General features: G+C 44.0%; 1 protein-coding gene across 6 annotated transcripts in view; it reads right to left on the bottom strand.

Annotated features, from left to right (window-relative positions):
• Positions 1 to 3,403: 3,403 nt before the first annotated feature.
• The window catches only part of DPP6 (dipeptidyl peptidase like 6), an 863,093-nt gene continuing 843,667 nt past the window's right edge, over positions 3,404 to 22,829 (bottom strand). For all 6 annotated transcript variants that reach the window (XM_030550076.1, XM_030550078.1, XM_030550079.1 and 3 more), the window contains 8 exons: positions 22,186 to 22,255; positions 17,948 to 18,142; positions 16,086 to 16,140; positions 13,399 to 13,504; positions 9,967 to 10,025; positions 7,881 to 7,953; positions 7,690 to 7,763; positions 3,404 to 5,639 (listed from right to left, as the gene is read on the bottom strand). In XM_030550076.1, coding sequence (XP_030405936.1) covers positions 5,493 to 5,639; positions 7,690 to 7,763; positions 7,881 to 7,953; positions 9,967 to 10,025; positions 13,399 to 13,504; positions 16,086 to 16,140; positions 17,948 to 18,142; positions 22,186 to 22,255 — 779 coding nt within the window. In that variant the 3' untranslated portion in view covers positions 3,404 to 5,492. The remainder of the gene's footprint in view (positions 5,640 to 7,689; positions 7,764 to 7,880; positions 7,954 to 9,966; positions 10,026 to 13,398; positions 13,505 to 16,085; positions 16,141 to 17,947; positions 18,143 to 22,185; positions 22,256 to 22,829) is intronic.

Below are 22,829 nucleotides of genomic sequence, written 5' to 3'. Positions count from 1 at the left end.
CTCACTGGGCACACCAGGGGTTCCTGGCATTACATACGACTGGCTGTACTGAAGCAGCCCATGGCTTAGCTAGTCCAGTACCCTGGCTTCAGAACAAATGAACAGAACAGAGTAATTATCAAATGAGCCATTCCCTGTCGTCCAATCCCAGTGTCTGTCAGTCAGAGTTTTAGGGACACCCAGAGCTTGGGGTTGTGCCTCGACCATCTTGGGTATTAGCTGTTGAAGGACCTGTCCACCATTAACTTCTCTAACTCATTGTTGAACTCAGTTATACTTTTGGCCTTCACAGCGTCCTGTGGCAATGAGTTCCAGACATTGATGGTGCATGGTATGAAGAGGTACTTCCTCTTGTTTGCTTTAAACCTGTTGCCTATTAATTTCACTGGGTGACCCCCCCCCCAGTTCATGTGCTACATGAAGCCGTACATAACAGTTCCCTCAACTTTCGCCACATCAGTCATGATTTTATAGATTTCTATCATATGCCCCCTTAGTCATCTCATTTCAAAACTGGAAGGTCCCAGTCTTTTTACTCTTCTCATGTATGGCAACTGTTCCATACCCATAATCATATTTGTTGCCCTGCGCTGTCCTTTTTCTAATGCTAATATATCTTTTTATTGGGATGGGGTGACTAGAACTGGATGCAGTAGTCAAGGATTTATATAGTGGCATTATGCCATTTTCAGTCCTATCTTCTAGCCCTTTCGTAATAGCTCCTAACGTTGTAAGCTTTTTTTGATGGCCACTGCACATTGAACAGCTGTTTTCAGCGAACTAGCTGTAATAACGCCAAGATCACTTTCTGGAGTGGTACCAGCTAATTTTGACCCCATCATTTCGTATGTATGGGTGGGATTTTGTTTTCCAATGTGCATTACTTTGCATTTGCCAACACTCAATTTCATTTGCCATTTTGTTGCCCAGTCACCAAGTTTTTTGAGAGTCCCTTTGTAACTTTCTCCAGTGAGTTTTGGACTGAGTAATCTAGTATCAGCTGCAAACTTTGCCATTGCACTGTTTACCCACCAGGTCTAGCTCATCTATGAATGTTGACCAGAACTGGTCCCAGTACAGATTCTGTAGTCACTGGGTCACCCTTGTCCATGTTTGCTAACCTCCCCACCCTCAAAGATTTCTAATAGGACCAGAGATTTTGTGAAGGGAAATCAGGCCTCACCAACCTATCTCTAGATCAGAGACTCGGCACAAAGCCACAACCTCGCTCAGGCTAAGGTCTCATTGTGTCCCTCTAGTCTCACCCCCACCAATGGCTGTGTGCCTGCCCTGTTGTTTCCCTGTGCCACATCACAGCTGAGTATCCATGTTCCCTAACCCCCGTCTCTTCCTTTAGCAAGGATGCCTGTATGTCTCCCCCATTCCTCCATGACAGGGTCCTCCATTCTCTCCCACCAATGGAGGGGCTCTGTATGTCCCCCCTATTTTTATTTCTTGTCTTTCTGTCTGGGAGGTAAGTCATTCGGGGAGTCAACATGTTCAACTGTATTGGGGAGGATGAATACAGCTGAGATATGGGAGTGGGTAAGGGAGTGAGGGATATCCTGGATGATGTTAATGGCTGCCATCACCTTTTTTTTTTTTTTATCTATAGACAGTTACAAAGGTGTTTGAAACTGCTGGGTTTGCTCATCAGCTGCAGGGCGCTGTGTCCTAGTTCCTCAACATCAGTAGGGTTCTGCTCAGTCCATGCCTTGAATTTTTGGAATTGATCAGAGGCAATGTTCAAAAGTTATCATGTTCCAGCCAGACAAACACGTCATCAAATTGAAGGGAAGAGCTCACTTGGATCACCCAATGCAATAGTAATTAATTACATAAGGTTAATTAAACTGTAGTGTAACTACAGCAATACTTTGGCTAACTGGACTCCTTATGCCCATAGCAATGACAAATCTTGATGCCTGAATTGCTGGTAGCCGAGGTTAAAATGACTTTGTTCACCATTACCTTGGTTGATAGTAAAATCTGCTTGTTAGACTCCTCCAGCGATAGGATCCAGCACACTGAATCAGATAATGTCACATCATTCTGAGCTTAGGCCATCTGACCTAAACAATCAGCAAAATGAAATTGCAAAATGTGCCTTCCATCCTCTACTATTTATTCCAGGAGTAAGCACCCAACCCTAAGCTTTTAAAGGGATAATAGGAAAAAAATCCTCTGGTGGAATAATGAGTTCTGGGAGTGCAGATTTCCAACTCCCCTTGAAGTAGCAGCCTGCGGTGGAGGGTAGCGTGTGACATTTGCGTGTATGTAAGGGGGTAGGAAGGTAACCAAGGCTTGTAATGGGAGAAAACTCTCCAATTTACACCAGTGTTTAGAACAGGGGTCAGCCACCTTTCAGAAATGGGGTGCCGAGTCTTCATTTATTCACTCTAATTTAAGGTTTCGCGTGCCAGTAATACATTTAAACGTTTGTAGAAGGTCGCTTTCTATAAGTCTATAATATATAACCAAACTATGGTTGTATGTAAAGTAAATAAGGTTTTTAAAATGTTTAAGAAGCTTCATTGAAAATTAAATTAAAATGCAGAGCCCCCCGGCCCAGTGGCCAGGACTTGGGCAGTGTGAGTGCCACTGAAAATCAGCTCGAGTGCCGCCTTTGGCACGCATGCCATAGGTTGCCTACCCCTGGTTTAGAACAATAAAGGATTCTTTTCCAATTTGAGAGAGGCTACATATAAGATGTGAAGAGAACGTAGCCCTTCCCTAGTAACCAAGGAGCTCCGTGCCATGTAGAGATGGGCATTATTCCCCTTTTACTGATAAACACCCAAACCCACAGGTAACTTGCCCATAATCACACAGGAAATCAGTGTTGGAACAGTACGTTCTCACTCCTATTCCTTTCACTTTAACCTGAAAACCGTCGTTCTTCCAGCAGAAGAGACAGGGGAGAGACGGCAATAGAGTTAAACCTCTTTTATGGTCTCTGTTGCAACTTGCTGTACTTGATGTTAAAAGTCCATTTGGCCAAGCTTCCCTAGTTGAGAATACTGGCCTATGTCCTTGCCATTCAGCCACAGGCAGGCAAGAATTGGGGTGGCACCAAGGTGAATGGGGGTGGATGGTAGAAAGGACACTGATGACTCCCCTGTGAGAGAATGTACATCGAAGGGCACAGTTGCCATAAAAGATGGTTGAATAAAAGAGGCCCTCACATTAGGAGGTTCTTTTGGACTGAACACATTCTACAGGACTTCATGTCTTCCTCAGAAACAGCAATCACTCCTTAGGGTGAGGTGTGCAGTAAGTGGCTTTGAGATGCTATATATGGCATCTGTTCGGCTGGGGGTTGGGTTCCAACTCAGTTAGAAATCAAACGTATCGTAACTATTATTTAAGTATGTAACTAGAAAACAAAAAGTAGCAAGCAGGGTGGTAAAATAATGTTTTATTTCATGGATGAACGAACACGACCATGCCACATCCTAAATGTCCTCCTACAAAAGTTTGTGGACAGAGCAGATTTGATGTTTTTCCAATCCAGTTAATTTCAGACTTTTGCGCCCATTTAGTGTAGTAAAACCTGGACACACAGCATTCGTATTGTCTCTTTGGCATCATGCCAAGTAAAGCAGCTTTATACTGTCGTTCCTGTTCGTAAAATATCAATGCACTGTAAATTAAAGAAAATCCCCCAAACCAAACTACATTGTTTCTGTGATTTACCAACATTGTGTCCAGAATGATCTAATTACAACGAGCAGTCAAAGCTTAGAGATTAAAATAAAAAAAAACTTGACACATTAAGGAACACAATGGATACATCATCATTGCTGTCAGGATGTGAGTTTACCCACAGTACTGTGTAAAAATGTAGAAACCTGCGCTGATATTCAAGTTGTCAAAACAAGAAAATAAATTACATTAATTGATATATTTCCAAGCTAGTACATCTAAAGAGTCCTGATCAGCAAAGGAAGGTCATAGCATGCATGCTCAACACAAGACTAATATTGGATTGGAGACCTGACAAATAACTGACTTACATTCCTTTATATACAACAAAATGAAATATATAATATTAATACTGGCTGTACATTTGGTCAGAATATCTTACAAGGAGCAACACTAGCCAAAATCTTTATGATATGGTAACTGGAGGTGAAGGAATGATTTTTGAGTTTTGAAAGATTTTCACATGGGTTTTTAAACATTATTTTCCACCACTGCAAAGACCAGTATGATTTTAGATGCTCTGATTTTACAAACCTCCTGCAAACAGAAGATATCACTAAAAGTGGAACGTGATAATCATTGCCTTGGAATCCAAAATCAAAACTAAGCTGCAGACAGCATGTGAAATAAATCTATCCACATTGATTTTCTTTTTTAATGCTTCACAAGACGATCAGCAAAGTATCTGGTGCAAACTCCCTCTACCAGAGTGTAGATCAACAGTTCACAATCTTTTCTGACCACTTATTAAAAGTAACAAATGTTTGCAACCCCCTTACATTTACTTTAGAAGAGTAAAAATTATATCAAAGCTAAGCCTAAATTCATAGACCCCAAAAGCAGAAGGGATCACTGTGATCGAGTCTGACCTCCTATGTAACACAAGCCATTGAACTTCCCCAAAATAATTCATTTGTGTGTGTGCTTGGAGAGGTTAACAGAGAATAATTGAAGGATAAGCACATGCAGGGAGGGAGGGAACAAGATTTTCTTTGCTTTACACTGTAATAAAAAATTAACATCTTGCGTCCCCTCCTTCCCCAACTGCCTTTTCTGACCACATCTAGGGTCATGACCCAGCAACTGGTCTAGTTAGTTCAATGCATGTTTTCTTCCACATCCATGACAAGTTGTGAAGCTGATAAGGTGAGCATTAGATGAAATGTAAAGAGGAACAGGTAAAAACAATATCAAATAGTAATTAATTACATGAGGCTAATTAAACACCAGTGTAACTACAGTGATACTTTGTATAATTAGAATCTATATGTCCCATTGCAATGATGAATCTTCTAAACATGGGGGAGAGCAGGCAAATATGTATGAATCAGTACCTTTAAAATAATTGTGCTATAATCTTTTCCATTTATTTTTATCTGACACAACAGGATGCTAACTATGGTAACCCTAATAGAGATGATGTATTTCATTACTACTGCTTCATTTCTTGAATGCAAAAGGGCCATTTAACCTTCTAGTCCTCAAGGTAGTTTCTTGGGGTGGTCCTTCAAGTCCAATTTCTTGAGATCCTTTTACTCCAGAAGTTATTTTGTGGCAAATAAGACGGTGACGCCTGTGACAGATTCATGTCAGACAGCAGTTTCTGCTGAGTTCGTCATGCGTAATGTTCTTCCATTCAGGAAGGAGTTGCTGTCCGTAAAGCAGGCGAGCTGCTTTCAGTTTCGTTTAAATACATGCTAACAACATAACATTTCTTTCTCCAGGAAAATGATTCAGTTGCATATTGTTATAAAGAACGGCCTTGTGCTTCGCACGAACCAAAAGGGTTAATCCTCCTCCTCGTCCTCTTTCAGTGTGACTACTGGGAGTTTGTCCTGAACTTTGAAACAGTCCACAAAGAAATTGACAAGGGACTTGTACAAGTGTTGCTCCAGCACTGCACTGTTAAAGTAATGGCTTTCATCGGGGTATATCTGCAAAGAAACCAAGGAGACCGTGAGTAGCTTTCCGTTCAGGTTAGAGATGGGCCCGAACTGCAGTCCCAGATCTGAACATCTGGGATCCATCCAGAGCTGACCTCTGCAGCTCAGGCCCAGCTCTAGCTAATAAACATCAATACAAACACTATCATAGAGCACTTAGGGCTTGTCTTGCACTGGCTAAACTAACAGACTGAATTTAAACAAATGTAGTTAAATTGGTGCCAATGTCTGTGTGGACACTCTGATTTCAATTTAAAAGTACATTCTGATCAGGTTTAAGTTAGACCTAAATAGGTCTTAGCTACAATACAAATGCTTTGCAGGTAATACCTACACTAGCAGATCCCCCTAGTGTAGATGCAGCTTATGCTGACAGAAGGAGTTTTTCTGTCAGCATTGTACCACCAGCTCCCTGAAGGACATGAACTGGGAGTGTTGCCAGCATAACTACGCCCGTTGGAGGTGGTGGTGGTGGTTTTTTCCCATTCCTGACTGATGCAGCTATGCTGACAGAACTTTGTAATGTAGACCTGCCCTTAAGGTAACCACACAGGGGTATCCTCCAGTTGAACTAAATGAGTGTAGTCCTATGTAGACAAGGCCTTAGGATCTACTCCTTGCAATGTGAATTAAAATAGTTTTATTACTTAAAAAGTTGAATGCAAACTTGTTGAAAAAGGAATTTATTTTTTGTTAGAAGGAAAGTTGATAACTCTATAAAGGAAATGTCCCACTTAATCTCAACTACGCTTTTAATTTAGATCTAGCAGGCAATTTTTTTTACATGTTATATGAATGCTAGTTGATTATAACAGACTTCTAAAGCTGTAATTTTCAAAGGGGAATGTGGAGCTTTGCTCCTAGTTCTCACTGAAAGTCAGCAGGAGTTGAATTCCAAATTCCTTTGAGAATCCCAGCCTAAGAACATACGCATTGAGCCAGGGGTGAAAGTAACTTAAAGGACTTACCGGTATGCTAGAATCCTGAGCGGGGCGTGGCCTCAAATGGAAGAGGCGTGGCCTCAAACAGGAAAGGTGGAGCCTTTCAATATTTAAAGGCCCTGGGGCTCTGGCTGTGGCTGGGAGCCCAAGGGCCTTTAAATCACTCTGGAGCTCCCAGCTGCAGAGGCAGCTGGCAGCCCTGGTGCTCAGGGGCAAATTAAGCCACTGCGGAGCTCCGGGCCCTTTAAATCACCGCAGGAGCCCTGCAGCTGCCACCCTGGGGCGGCAGGGCTCCGGTGGTGATTTAAAAGGCCTGGGGCTACGCCGCTGAGGGAGCCCCGGAATCTTTAAAGGGCCGCCAGAGCCCTGCCACTGCTAGGGTAGCAGCGGCAGGGCTTGGGCAGGGATTTAAGGGGCCTGGAACTCCAGCCGCTGTGTGGAGCCCCAAGCCCTTTAAAGCACTCCTTGAGCTCGGGGCTCTGGCGGCGCTTTAAAGGGCCTGGGGCTCCCCGCAGCGGCTGAAGCCCCTGACCCTTTAAATCACTGCCGGAGCTCTGCCACCGCTGCCCTGGGATAGCGGCTGCCGGCACTCTGGCAGTGATTTAAATGGCCGGGGGCTCCCCGCAGTGGGCAGAGCTCTGGGCTCTTTATATCCCCGCCCAAGCCTGGTTGCCCGAGCCCTGGGGCTCCAACAGCTGGGCTCCAGTGGCGATTTAAAGGGCCAGAGGCTGGAGCACCGGGCCCTTTACATCACCGCCAGGGAAGCCGGTCCAGTCTGGCACGGCGTATCGGCTCTTGACAGCAAGCCATACCGTACTGTACCAGCTTACTTTCACCTCTGCATTGAGTGCTAACAACTGTGCAGTACTGGACCAAATCTAAATAATGATATAATATGTGTGTGTGTGAGAGAGAGAGAGAGTGTGAGAGAGAAACTATATAATATACATATAACTTAGTATTACTGTTCTATTTGTATTTTTATATTGTATTGTATATACAGTGAGGGCTTTCTAAAGCTTACTTCATAACATCTGTTTTCTGTTTAAAGTGCAAGTGACTATTTAAGTATGAAAAATGGAAACACACATATACTGTACCTGCAAGCTGTAATTAGCCTTTGTCCTAATTAGGTGTGTAATAAGGTCTGCAGTATGCTGGAAATGGATTTTTTCTGTAAAATCAGATTAGTATCAATAAATGCATAAAAGTGACAAATTTAATTAAGAAAAAAATCAAAGAGTCTCATAAAGTATACAATGTATTGCACTAAAATAGTGAGTTTACTTACCATCAGATGTGGCATGAATGATCAAAAACTTTTGATCTTTCAGTAATGAGACTCTGTGTGCTAATTTGGTGATCTGTGAAGATAAAAATTGCAGGTAAGATTAAGCATCATGCCAGAAATTGGTGATTTCTGTATACATAGCAAATTAGTACTTAACTCTGTTTTATATCTGATCACCAGAATAACAAGCTGATATCATTCCAACCTCTTCCTCTTGGCAGCTTGACTCATTACAGCAACAGAATAGAGTAGGGATTATGCTGTCCATTTCTCTAACCTTTTCCTGCCCTTCATGACCAATCCTGCCCCAGCAGTAGATGGCGGATGTGATGGATGCACCCCTGTATTCACACCTTACACACAATTATAATAATCTTTGTACAAAGTATGCCTTGTGAGGTATCATTTGAAAACTCATAAATTGCTTGTCAGCACTGTCATGGTGAAATATATAGAGCAACATAAGTTATAAGATTCTGATATTATTAGCACATGCTCCCCATATCCCTGCCCAGGCAGAAGTCAGCAAACAAATCTGTCCTAAACAAAGGAATATGTGTTTGGTTTAATTTGCATTTAAGCAGTAAATGGAGTTATCAAGCAGACTTGGGGGCAGGGGGGAAACAAAAGGAAACCCGAATGTAAGCATACACAGGTGAAAAAAACCCAGCAGGGAACATCCTTCCACCCAGACTCTTTGTCTCTTCGTTCTCATCTAGTTCCTTCATGCTGCTCCCTCCCTTATAACATTGCCTCCAGGAGAATAATATGGCTTGTAAAGTCTGCATCAGGCCTTGGGCCATGCGGCCTTTATAAATTCCACATCACAGTTCCAGGGCTCAGGAAATGGCAGTCTTATGCCCCTTGATTCCTAGAGAGTGCATGGTCCAGTTGTGGTGTTTAGGAAGCACACGTTACATCAGTGTCTGGCACAGCAGGCCACACTTAGAACATTGCGATGTTTCACAGATGCAGTCAATGACGTTTAACAGTTAAATGGTTCCCTCCCCAAGCAAGTCAAAAGTACCAGTACTTACCCAAACCAACCTTCTGAAACATACAGCCAAGCTATTTTGCACTACATCCAAATGAGAACACTGATTGCTTTGGAACCCCTTTCATTTTCCTTCAACTTTCTAGAATAAAAAAAATCCACCATGGCCTAACGATGCTTGTGAAATTTCAGAGGGCCAGTAAATTCACTACAAGGATCACCTACCCACGAGTCCTATCTCTTAAGGAGGAGCACAGGGGCTCTGGCTGATTTTTCTTTGCTGTGAAGTGGGCAGTTATTTCAAACCCCAGTGGTGAATGCCTCTGCAAAATCCATTTCATTGGGCTGTGTGCAAGCTTAGCACCAATTTTTCAGCACTTTACAGACACAGCCTGGTGACCCTTTCCCTCCATGTAGCTACTCTTTTCTAGTTTCCTCAGGGTAGCTGAAGCATTCACACCCATTGAGCCTCCCTCGCACCCTGAACAATAACACTCTATCTAATGAGCTATCTATATTTTAAACCCTGCTAGACTCAAGCCCAGAATTATGCTTACCAGCCACTCAAGCTTCAGAATTCAGAAACACACCAATCTGTGCTTACCACCATCAGCAGGTCGTCCTTGGTGAAATGTTAAAGGGACTTTAAATGGACTGTAGCTTAAACGCGTGATCTAATGGGCTGAGCACTAGAACAGCGTTCTAACCAGAGCTTTGGTACTGATTCATCCTGTGGCCATGGACAAGTCACTCAACCTCTCTGCCTCAGATTTCCCACCTGTAAAATGGGGCTTATAATACCTAACTACTTTAGAGGGGTAGCCTGAGGATTAACGAATGACAAGGCTATTAATTACTTTACCACTAAATTCAAGGAACCCAAAACAGCTAGTCAGTCTGTAAACTTAAAGCCGAAATAACTTTCAAACAAAGACCTTTTTACTACTCTCAGCTCTTGGTTTTGGTATTTCCCTCCTCCCCCCCAAATTGCACATAAGAAGACAAGGTTAAAAAGTTAAAGAAAGGTTTAACATTTTGTCATGAAAGTGTGTACACTGACTCAAAGCTCCATTCTCAACTCCATGCAGTTACCTCATATGCTCTGTTATCAATGCCATGTAGTCCCAAATACCTTTCAGAAAAGGCAGACGCTTGAAAAGAAATAAAAAAAACACATTGGTCAGTTTTGACTCCAGTGCAGTCCGTTCCAAAAATAAAAGCCACGTTTTCTGGCTTAGCTTTCATGAAATGAGAAATGTTTTAGACTCTCTTGTTTTTGTTTTGTTTTAGAAGCCTGGTCAGAATTAATGACTCCGTCTGTAATAACATTGACAGAGAAAACTTAATTATAATAAAAGAATAGTCAAAACACATTTGTAATGCCAACCCTTTGTACATACAGCTAGCACGTGCTCCACTGTGCTACGTGGCCTTTTGCCATCAGTGTATATACAGAGCCATTATATTAGTCACAGGGGGGCACTGCTATTGATTTCCGAATGCATCTGAAATATATTGAGAGCTACAAGTTATCCATTTTCACTCAAGGGCTGATCCAACTCCAGTTGAAGTCCATCGGAATGTTCTCATTGGCCTCAATGGAAGTTGCAGGGGCCCTAACGCAGGAGTAGCACTTTAATTTTAATGGAGCTACTCCTGATTTACACCAGTGCAAAATGAGAGAGTATCAGTCCCACTGAGTAACCGGCCAAGGGGAGAAATGGAGGGGAGACAGGGAGGCTGCTGTGCCTTCCAGCAGCTAGGAGGAAAATCCATATATAGGTCTACTGGATGGGAATGGAATAGCTTCCCCTTAGAGGTGTCCTTTGATGGGAGAGGCAAGAAGATGACCTTAAATCAGTTTCTCCTTGGCTAAATGGGAGCAGCCCTTTGCAAATAGTGATGGGAATATTTGGCCTTTGGAAGAAGATTTCAAGTTTGAGTTTCCAATGTGCTGATACAGGCAACAGTGAGAATTTGCAGACCCAGAAATGTGAGAGTCAATGAATAAAGCCCAGATCCTCCAAGGCCCTCCACATGAGCAAGGTCCTGTGGGGCTCCCCAGTGCAGCGCTGGGCAGGCGCAGGAGTCTGCCCATGCACAGAACTGGGCTGGTGAGTCTCTATTTAGACCTTATTCAAACCCCTTCATTTAACCAAACCATGTGACCAAACCATTTATCAAGCTCACAAAGCTACATCAGAAGGTGAGTCTGCAATTAGGCAAATGTGTCCATTTGCAGGCACAAGCTGATGCACGCTGCTTTAAAACCTAGCCAGAATGTATAACGTTAAACAGGGTGGGACAGTTTGGAGTTCAAGCACTAGTACTGAACAAACCTTTTTGATAAGTGTCTGGGTTGTGTTTATCACACATTTGTATGTGTTTGTTTATCACACGTTTGTAAGATGATAAGGTATATCTTGACTTTAGTAAGGCTTATGATATTCTCGCACAACCTCATAAACAAACTAGGGAAATACAACCTAGATGGAGCTACCATAAGGTGGGTGCATAACTGGTTGGAAAATCATTCTCAGGGAGTAGTTATCAGAGGTTCACAGTCCAGCTGGAAGGCCATATCAAGTGGGATCTGGCAGGGATCAGTTCTGCGTCCGGTTCTATTCAATAACATCATCAATGATTTAGATAATGGCATAGAGAGAATACTTATTAAGTTTGTGGATGATACTAAGATGGGAGGGGTTGTAAGTGCTTTGGAGCATAGGATTAAAATTCAAAATGTTCTGGACTAACTGGAGAAAAGGTCTGAAATAAATAGGAAGAAATTCAATAAATACAAATGCAAAGTACTCTGCTTAGGAAGCAACAATCAGTTGCACACATACAACATGGTGTCAAGTATCAGAGGGGTAGCCGTGTTAGTCTGGATCTGTAAAAGCAGCAAAGAATTCTGTGGCACCTTATAGACTAACAGACGTTTTGGAGCATGAGCTTTCGTGGGTGAATACCCACCTCCTCAGATGCATGTCATGACATGACATGACATGCATCTGAGGAAGTGGGTATTCACCCACGAAAGCTCATGCTCCAAAACGTCTGTTAGTCTATAAGGTGCCACAGGATTCTTTGCTGCTTTCACATACAACATGGGAAATGACTGCCTAAGAAGGGGTACTGCAGAAAGGGACCTGGGGGTTACAGTGGATCACAAGCTAAATATGAGTCAACAGTGTAACACTGTTGCCAAAAAAAGCAAATGTCATCCTGGGATGTATTAGCAGGAGAGTTGTAAGCAAGACATGAGACGTAATTTTTCTGCTCTACTCAGTGCTGATTAGGCTCAGCTGGAGTATCGTGTCCTGTTCTGGACAAATTGGAGAAAGTCCAGAGAAGAGCAACAAAAATGATTAAACATCTAGAAAACATGACCTATAAGGGAAAATTAAAATAATTGAGTTTGTTTAGTCTGGAGAAGAGAAGACTGAAAGGGGATATGATAATCGTTAAAGAGGAGTGAGAAAAGATGTTGTTCTTAACCTCTGAGGATAGGACAGGAGGCAATGGGCTTAAATTGCAGCAAGGGAAGTTTGAGTTGGACATAAGGAAAAACTTCCTGTCAGGGTGGTTAAGCACAGGAATAAATTGCTAGGGAGGTTGCGGAATCTCCATCATTAAAGATTTTTAAGAGCAGGTTAGACAAAAACCTGTCAGGGATGGTCTAGATCAGAGATCAGCAACCTTTGGCATGCGGCCCATCAGGGAAATCCGCTGGTGAGCCGGGATGGTTTCTTTACCTGCAGCGTCTGCAGGTTTAGCTGATCGCAGCTCCCACTGGCCGCGGTTCGCCGTTCCAGGCCAGTGGGGCTGCGGGAAGCAGCCTGGGCCAAGGGAGGTGCTGGCTGCCACTTCCTGCAGCCCCCATCGGCCTGGAACGGCGAACCGTGGCCAGTGGGAGCTGCGATCGGTTGAATCTGCATATGCTGCAGGTAAACAAACCGTCCTGGCCCACCAGCGGATTTCCCTGATGGACCACGTGCCCAAAGGTTGCTGATCCCTGGTCTAGATAATACCTAGTCCTGCCATGAGTGCAGAGGACTGGACTAGTTGACCTTTCAAAGTCCCTTTCAACCCTACGATTCTATGATTCTATTTATGCTATTATGGGTGAGCTAGAATTACTGGGGTAGGCAGTGGCGATGTGGATGGCTGCACTTTGCAGTCATTACCATTGTTACTCTTTATTTCATGTGTGCTCAGCATGGCATAAGATACAGAAGGACACAGGGTCCCTACCTTAAGGAGCCTACTGTCTGAGGCTGTATTGCGGAGCTCTTACTTATTTATGCAGGGGACTCATCCCATGGAAGTGAAGGGGCCAGCTCACTCATGGAAATAAAGGGCTTACAGTCTGGCTCGAAATAGACAAACACCAAAGACACCGGGAGAGGCAGAAGCCAGGTTTTAAAAAACAAAGAGAAGGGAGACCTAGTAAGGGGAGGGTGGGAATGTCACTGGTGGCTGGGAGCTGGCATTTTGTGGCCTCCGGAGAGTGGCATTTACCGTATAATTTCAAGTCTGTCAATGGAGAAAGAGCAGCTCCGCACGTGAAGACTTGATTCTCTTCACCAGCTGGGAGAATAAAAGCGCTCAGGTAGCCCCCGTAATCCTAGAGTACGGACAGACACACGTGTTAGTGAGAATGCAAAAACGGCTTCCTGTCTAGAATGCTTATAATCTGGGATATGTCTGAGGTATGACTGCAGCATGTGTAGACATACCTGAACTCACTTTAATCTAGATAGCTTGCTAACACGGGCTGAAGCATGGGCTGTACAACCCCACCTGGTCCAGGCTGCTGGAGCTGCACAGCTATTTTAGCAGTCTAGATCACAGCAAGGCTGAGTATGTCTACATGAGCTGCCGGCACATCATTGACTGCAGTACAGACATTCCCTGAGACGTGGCTGTGGCTATGTGGGGATTAGCTGTAAAATGAGCCCAACTAATACCACCAGGCCGAGGTACAGCAGAGTAGAGTGTTCATTAAATTAAAACCCATTCAACTCTGCTTCCCAATGTAACGGGCTGGTAGCTAATTTGAGACGTACTGGCGCACAGTCAGGTGCGTTCTGAAAAGCCTGCCAGCATTACGTATACCTACGTGCATGTGGGGCAGTGGTGTTTTCAATACACAGTCTAATGAATGGGAAACAGGGTTCTAAACCAGTGCCACAGCCCCACAAAGAGTTACTACACTAGCCAGGTCCTAAAGCCGGATTCCTGCAGGCCCTACACAGGAAAATCTTCCCTTTTACCTCAATGGGAGTTTTGCACACGTAAGCAGTGGAAGCCTGGGTCCTAACTTTGGGCCTGATCCTGCAACCATTTCTGCACTTAAATAACTTTGGACTAGATCCACTAAGGGATTTAGGCACCTACCGCCAAAATTTAGATCTTCAAACCCTGCTCAGCTGCTGCCTAACCCTGCAGGTGCCTACGTCCTGAGGCCCATAAGTTGTCACTGGTAAAGTCCCGTGGCACATACATTTCATGTGCACAGCTGCCTCAGTCCTGCTACCCAAGCAGGATCCTCAAACTAGGTGTTCCCGCACCTATCTTGCCTGCGGGCCTTACCCAGAACAGAGATGGTGGAGACATCCTCACCACTGGGCTGTGGGGTTTTCTGGAGAGGATCTCTCTCAATCTCTCCTATGGAAACTGTTCACTTGTATAAACAATTACAGAGGCACTGGAAGGGACTGGAAATTGGGTCTCCCACAGCCCAGGGGGATGCCCTAACTTCTGGGCTGTACAGTCATTCTCACACTTTCTGGCCTATGACTACTAAGTATTTAAAACAAAGTGGAACAGCTTCAGCAGGAACGACTGAATGAGACCCACTCCAGCATACCTCAAATCCCCACTGATTAGGGCACTCACCTGAGAGGCGGGAGCTCTAGATTCAAATCCTTGCTCCATGCCAGTCAGAGGAAGTGGGATTTGAACCTGGATCTCCCACATCCTGGGTGAGTATTCTAACCACTGGCTAAAAGTTATAAGCCGAGAGTGTCCACCTGCAGATGTGTACACAAGAGGGGACCCTCCCCCTTATATAAAGATATCAGACACCTCTGCAGTCTGATCTCCGTGCAGGGCAAGATGTGGAGAGTCATCAGACCAGGGTGAGAAGAGTGTATGGGAGGGAAAGATAACTCAGTCAGGGTCTCTAAGGAAAGCACTGGCCATGGGAGTCCATGATAGTGCAGAGGTACAGGGGAGTCCATATAGATGGCCAAGCCTTCTCTGGATCTTTGGGGAACTGCCAAGTTCAAGAGTGTGTCCCACAGCCTATGCCCCCTAGCTCCTGTTGGCAATTCTCACTTCCCCCAGAACTTCCTACTGTGTGCTCTTCCCAAGGAGAGGAATGATCTGGACCATGAGGACCACTTGTGTCTTCAAAAGAACTCTATGTGTCTGCGTCCAGGATTGGGCCCTGTATTTGCGTCTTGCTCTGTTGCAGTCTGTAAAACTGCAGCATCCTCTAAAAACCATCAGTCACTGGTATGGAATTTGGTTACTGCAATGCCCAATGTGCGAGCAAAGATCCTGGATGTGTCTCATCTGAAACAGACATACAGTCAGACTCAAACTGCTTACACTTAGACCCTGAACCGGCAGTCCCTGCTAGGGCAAAACTCCCATTTTTGGGGTGTAAGGTCTGAGTTTTGAAAGCTACAATGGTACATTCATTCTATATTGTCAACCTTAGTATGTTTTCCATCAGGTCTGAATGAACTAGTACCAAGCCAAGAACCCATCTCCTTTCTTCATCACCTTCAGAAATAGTGCTAATAGCAAAACTGTTATTAGCATGTCAGTGGCTGCTATGAACTGGTAAGCAATCTCTGAGACAGAGATTCTATTATCCGTTCAGCACTATTCACCCGCTGTACCTCTATACCGATAGCCAGAATAATTTCTGCTAACAAACCCCTTCTCATATCTGACTGCATTTTTGCCTCACAAATAATAGATGTTTTTCTTTTTCAAGATAATTTCAAAGGAAACATTGCTAAATGGGCTGATAAAATGGAAGCTCTCATCTTTAGAATCTCTAAGCAAGAAGCAGCCTGTCTCAAAAAACAAAACCACCACGACAGGTACGCTCAATAAATCAAGATTAAGCACAAGTGCTGAAACACATCAGCAAACAACAACAGAGGGTAGGGATCACAGGAAAATTTTACCTTCCCAAATACAGCAACTCGCATTTTATCAATATAATGTTCTTTCAACATTATCCTAAAATATGAAACAGACGAGAAATAGTTAAGGAGGACCCCATTAGATACATGGAATACATGATGGCATTGTGTGGCTTGAAGATTGTATCAGCATGAGTTTAGGATGGTTGTATTACCCAAGCCACAAGTGAATTATATAGGCTAATCCATGTAACTTTCTGTTTGATTTGTTCTTGATCTTTTAACGCCTTGCCTGATATGGAATACTCCAGGTACATCATGCAAAACACACCTCCTGTGAGCCAAAATGTACCAGGTACACCCTAATTTCCGTTAATTTTGATTGGATCATGGAAGCACATCTTACCTGTAGAACCAGTAGCAAAATTCTTACTTATATATGGTCCCGATGTCATTCTTAAGGTGTGATATACTTAGAACGGTAACTGTGCAAACAGTACAGGGTCCCATATTTATTGTCTTGCAATGACTTCCATATCAAAATTATCTTCACTTTACAAATCAGAAGATGGATCTTTCCCCCACTGCTAGCACTGCAAAATTAATCCAGGCACGAAAAATCAAGCAGTATTCTTTCTGTGCCTTCTGTTATTTATCCGCAGTGGCACAGAATCTGAAATCAGAACGTTGCTGATGGACAGGGAAGCACAGAATCCAGCTAACTCTTCTGTATCTGTAGCAGCTCTACAGTGTTAGCAGTAGGGAATTTTTTCCCCCCAGTAACGTAAGATTGGATTGGACTTGACTATAAGCAGGGGGAAGTTATTTAAATGTTGTTAAATGAAGCTATTTAACTTAGCCAAAGTCTCTACCTGTGCAGCAAAAGAGTAATTATAAGCAAGTACATCCTTGTAAGTTATTTGTAAAACTAAAAATGCAAGAAAAAATTTTGTTTGTTTTTCAGAAACATTCATAGTCCTCTTTAATACAGTCCCCAAAATGTTAATTAAAATAATCTTTCCATCAGTCCTTAAACATCTTAATCCACCATTTTGATGCTAGATTATTAGCCTTAATAAAGGCTGTTTGTTTATTTATTATAACAAACATTAGCATCATCCATATACTTGCCCACTTCCTTAGAGACCAAGTATATATTTTTATCAACCGAACTAGCTTCCTAATGGCATGGAGCCCCCATTCCTATATATTAGGCTATTGCTGTAGTCACATGGCATGCATTACTCTGGTGCTTTTGCAACACCTCTGTGGAAGACCTCACGGGACTCCAGCAATTCCTTTTGTTAACAACTGAACGGGCCTTCAACTGAACCCAATCATTTTTTAAAAAAGATTCCTCCTCCTCTCCCTCCCCCGAATATTTAAAAGCAGACCCTTGAACTTTTAAAAGGTAAGCCCTTTAGCTTCGTCCCTATTAATGTTAACATCAGCAAAAGTTTTTTCGCTTATATATGGAGTCATTATTTAGCTGACATTTTACTCCCCATATTGAAATATACAAGAGTGTATTTGCACTTTCTTCAATTGTTTACACAACAGCATTCAGATAGGAGGAGATGCATCGCTGAGTGGTACCTAGAGAGATAAAACGATTGACTTTAACAACAGTTCAGCTCTGGTTGCAGCACCTAGGCAGGGTGGTCAGATGAACATGGCTCCCTCTCGGGGAGACCCTGATCCTGGAAGAGAACTGTGTGAGCAGAACTTTCCCACCCCCACCCTCACAGATCCCTGTTGACTTCAGTGAGGTCCCACCGACATAGTTCTCGTTGCAGGATCAGGGCCTTTGAGTATTTTCTAGTGTCCAGATACAGCGGCGGAGCCTTTGAGAATACATTTCAATTATAAATGCAATTTATTTCTGTAAGGACAGTGTCATTCACCGGACAGCTTCCAACTGATCCTTCTCCTCCAAAAGGGCCAATCTTCTTTTAACTTCATGTAACAACTTAGTGCCTTGGAATCCACTGCCCCGGCCATCAAACTTCATGACAATTGCATTGTGTGAGCTGACCAGCACGCTTTCCCAATTCACTTCAAACTTTTCTGTTACACTCTGGCTACCAGGTGTTCCGTCACTGAAACAAAAACAGACAAACTAAATGCATCTTACTCATGCTCAGTGGAACAATGTCAAGGCTGCCCAAGACTAGAGACCTTTCATGCCACATAATCTCTTTTGAAAGTGACAATACAGTCTCTCCTTTTAAAGGGGAATTTGCAGACCAGCTTGCACTGATGCTACATATGTTATAAGGTGACTTTTGGTGATTTTAACAAGAAAGCCATGATATCCATCTTCATACAGAACTGTCGCAGGGAGATCTGGTGTGTGGAATGGTTTTGGAGGCAGGCACAGAAGCTGCAGGAAGGTTTTCCTAGCTATGTATCTAGATTCTTATATGGCAACCACCACCATGATATTGGAGCATTTTGTGAAACTAGGAAGCATACACATAAATGGGCCAGATCCTCAACTTGGCCAAAGTGGCACAGCTCCACTGAGATTAATGGAGTTATGCCATTATACACGACTTGAGGAGCTGGAGCCAACCTATATTTCTTTCTTTCTCTCTCATCCCTCCAGTGTGTAGGGACTGAACTCCTGTGGGGTTCCTGGCAGAGGTTAACTGGGAGGGCCTAGCCTGGGAGCACTGCAGAAAAGCCTATTGAGTTGTTAGACTCTTGTCACCCATCATAAACCTCCCCTCTCCTGCAGGAGTGTTGGATAGTGGCTATAGATGTGACGGTCAGTCACTTGATGTCACTATTTCTTAAAATAGATACAAGGGAAAGGCAAATTAAAAAACAAACTGGTGATAAAACAATTGACTTTAATAACAGTTGCAGCGGGTGAGCAGGGCAGACTTCTCCCACCCCCACCCCCAAATCGGGTCCCACCAATACAGATCTCTTTGAAGGATCAAGGCTTTAGATTTCATGCTCTTTGGGGGCACTTAGTCCTAAATGATCACAAGAAACACACAAGACCACACGAACACTGCAAACAGCACTGAGCTGAGCTTCTCAAACTTCTCAAACTCTCCATACAAAGCAGAAATTACAATGCACCCACAGAAATAGGGTGAGCAAGAGACAGGAGATTTTGTAGAGTTAGTTCTAAATGACTAGGGATACTGGCATTTCCACCTACTTCAGTTCCTTTTATGGGCTTTCAGAGACACAAGAAAATATCTCAATTTTTTAACATGCATATGACTTTAGTTATTTGCATTTGCTCCACAAAGGCCCAGGAGCATCCACTTTCAGAGGCAGCCTAATCAAGTGTCGTTAGCTTGATGAGTACCAATCTTCCTCAAGCACTTTTATAATGAAGTACGTTTTTGCTGAAGTAATTTTGTGATGAGGCAGTCTGTTTATTGCAGTGTTTTTGTTCTTCATTGAAAGAAGCTGCAGGATGATGTTTTGGAATTCATTCGCAATGCATCTTTGCCTCCTTCATTCCGATATCAGACTCCTTTTTCTCGGCAAAGTGCATCCCTGCTTGAAATCAATGGGAGTTAGGTGCCTGAAAATATTTGAGGATCTGGGCCTTAATGACTCAGTGGACAAGCTGTAAGGACGGTCCAATTGTTGGGCTAGATGGCATTAATAGTTTGGTGCTGCTATGAGGAAGGCACCATTTGGAGGGGGGTGGCTGGTTATTCACTGCTATTTCTAGGACCACAGGGCAGAATAACTATAGGTTTAAGCTTTTGCAGAGGCTACAATAGCCCATTAAAAAGTAAACATGTCACTATTCCCCACCAGTGGCTGCCACAGTTTAACAGGAAGACAACCAGAGGTGAAAGTAAGCTGGTACTGTCCGGCACGGCATACCGACAAGGGCCAGTACGCTGTGCCGGACCGCAGCAGCTTCCGCGGCGGGGATTTAAAGGGTTCTGGGCTCCCCGCCAGGGAGCCCAGAGCCCTTTAAATTCCCTCCCCCCCCCGCAGCTCATGCAGCTGCGCTGGGACTGGGATTTAAAGGGCTCGGAGCTCCCATGGCTGCGGGGAGCCCAGAGTCCTTTAAATTCCCCCCCGCAGCTCCAGCAGCCGCACTGGGGCCAATTCCCCCCAACAGCTCCGGCACCCAAGCTGGGGCCAGGATTTAAAGGGCTCAGAGCTCCTGTGGCTGCGGGGACTCCAGAGCCCTTTAAATCTCCCTCCCGCAGCTCTGGCAGCTACGCTGGGGCTGGGATTTAAAGGGCTCAGAGCTCCTATGGCTGCAGGGAGTCCAGAGCCCTTTAAATCCATCCCTGCAGTTCCAGCAGCCGTGCTAGGGCTGGGATTTAAAGGTCTCAGAGCTCCCGCGGCTGCAGGGAGCCCAGAGCCCTTTAAATCCTGGCCCCAGCCCAGTCGCCGGAGCTGCTGGGAGGGGGGGGGTGTTTAAGGGCTCGGGGCTCCGCGGCGGCTGGAGCCCTGGGCCCTTTAATTTGCCCCCGAGTCCCCAGCCACCTCTGCAGCTGGGAGTCCCGGGTTGATTTAAAGGCCCTAGGGCTCCCAGCCACAGCCGGTGCCCCAGGGCCTTTGAATCTTGAGAGGCCCCGCCTCTTCCAGATGCAGCCACGCCACCCTCAGGACTCCGGCAGTACTGGTAAGTCCTTTCAGTTACTTTCACCCCTGAAGACAACCCATCCCCGAACGTAATATTCCAATGTGCGTGGGCTCCCCCAGTCCTGCTAAGAGATCCATCCCCTGATATGATACTATTGAGGAGCCAGGGGAGGGGAGGGTGTGCAGTGGGTTTACGTTAGATAAAAATGATCCCCTGTAATAGTTGCAGTATTGAGAAAAGCTGATTTCACAATTCTGCTAGGTTTAAAGTGAATTTTCATTAAGGCCTTGTCCATTTTTGCCCAAGGCAATTTACAGTGTTTGTAGCCAGGTTTGAGAGAGATAATAGCCAATTTGGAAGAGTGGAGTGGAGCCAGCACTGTTATTTGTGGTGGAGAGATGACGCAAATTGTTCGGTGAAAAATCTGTTTGAAGCTCTTTAAGGAAGTTCCATATTCCTGTAGCAGTCTGGAAACTCTGTAGCTTGTCCCCTGAGTTTCACCCAAAAGGTAGCAAGATGTGAATTTTAAAACAATTGCTGGGGTTGTTTTTTTTTTAAGCAGTTTAGGGTGACCAGACAGCAAGTGTGAAAAATCAGGACGGTGGGGGGGGGGGGGGGTAATAGGAGCCTATATAAGAAAAAGACCCCAAAATTGGGACTGTCTCTATAAAATCGGGACATCTGGTCACCCTAGAGCAGTTCTTTCATAAGACATCTCCTTTATCATCCTGAAATAGCATGATCCCAATGGGTTTGGGTCTGCTATCACTCTAGCTTTAACTCTGAAGGTCTTTAGGGTGTGTCTACACAGTCAGTCGGACCCCATGGCAGCAAGTCTCAAAGCCTAGGTCTAGACGTGGGCTCACGCTGTGCACTAAAAATAGCTACAGATGGAGCCTGAATGTCTTCCCAGCTATTTTTAGGGCTGTAGCAAAGTCTGTAGCTCAGGGTTCTGAGACTTGCGGCCGTGGAATCCTACTTGCTTTGTAGATGGACCTTGGTCTAAGGGCTTGTCTACTGGAGCTTTACAGCGCTGCAACTTTTTTGCTCAGCGGTGTGAAAAAACAACCCCGATTGCAGTGAGTTTCACCGCTGAAAAGCGCCAGTTTAGACAGTGCACCAGTGCTGGGAGCCATGCTCCCAGTGCTGGTAACTATGCCCCTCATGGAGGTGGGTTTTTTAGAGCGACTACACAAGCCACATTAAAGAGCCAATATAACACTGCCAATGTAAATGAGCCCTAAAGAATTTGGCATAGTGTGAAGGGAGTATTGTGTGTGGTTGGTACCCAACGTTGCACTTGGCTAAGTGTAAGAGATCTCTTAAAAATGCAGTATGTTTTCCCCTAAGTCAATGGCAATACGCAGAGTGTGTACAACTAAGCATGTGTGTAATTCTTCACAGAATAGGAGCCTTGAATTGTAAATTCTTCAGTGCATGGATCATCTTTTATCCTCCGTTTGTATAGCACCTAGCCCACTGTGGCACTGATCTTGGTTGCTTTTAGGTGTTTACAAGTAAAAATAAGAATTACAGATTACAAATAAAAATAAGAAAACTTACACAACCAGTAGCAAAGGATAGTGTATGGTGTCCGCAAAGGTTGCTGGCTTTAAGATTTGCATTGGCAATTCTAGGCAAAAGTAACAAACAACAACAAGGATTTAATATGGGAATGTTGAGATAACTATCACAGATTTTTACAATGTTGTGGCCACTTATCAACAGAAATAAAGCAGCATTTCATAAGATGCTCTGGTAAATAAAACCCTAAAAACACAGATGTAATCAAGGATAAGATCCAGACTGTAATAGCTGAGGCAACAAGAAATCTAAACCAAGAGTGAGCTATTTAGTCATGCATCACTTACACAACAGGCAATTAACATCTGGCAATAGCTAGTATTTTCCCTTTAGGCAGCTGGATGAGTGACACTGCCAAGAATCAATATTTTGGGGAGGCAGAGAAAGGGAGGGTAACAATAGCTTACGACAACAGGAATGTAAGGTACAGTTGCCAATTAAAACATGGTTGATGATGTGACAGGCAGAATTTTTCTGCTTTAGGGGCTTCAAGACAATTAGGGGATGGACTTGCCTCTTAATCCTAAATTCCAGGGGCCTGATTTGATCTCATTTCCTCTGGTATAATACAAATCAGGAGGAACTCTAAGTTGACAGAGTTACACTGGTATAAAATCTGTGTA

Source organism: Gopherus evgoodei, chromosome 2, assembly GCF_007399415.2.
Source record: "Gopherus evgoodei ecotype Sinaloan lineage chromosome 2, rGopEvg1_v1.p, whole genome shotgun sequence".
In the NCBI taxonomy this organism is placed as follows: domain Eukaryota; kingdom Metazoa; phylum Chordata; order Testudines; family Testudinidae; genus Gopherus; species Gopherus evgoodei.
Note: the sequence above shows the minus strand (reverse complement) of the source record. Positions and strands in the feature narration are given on the sequence as shown.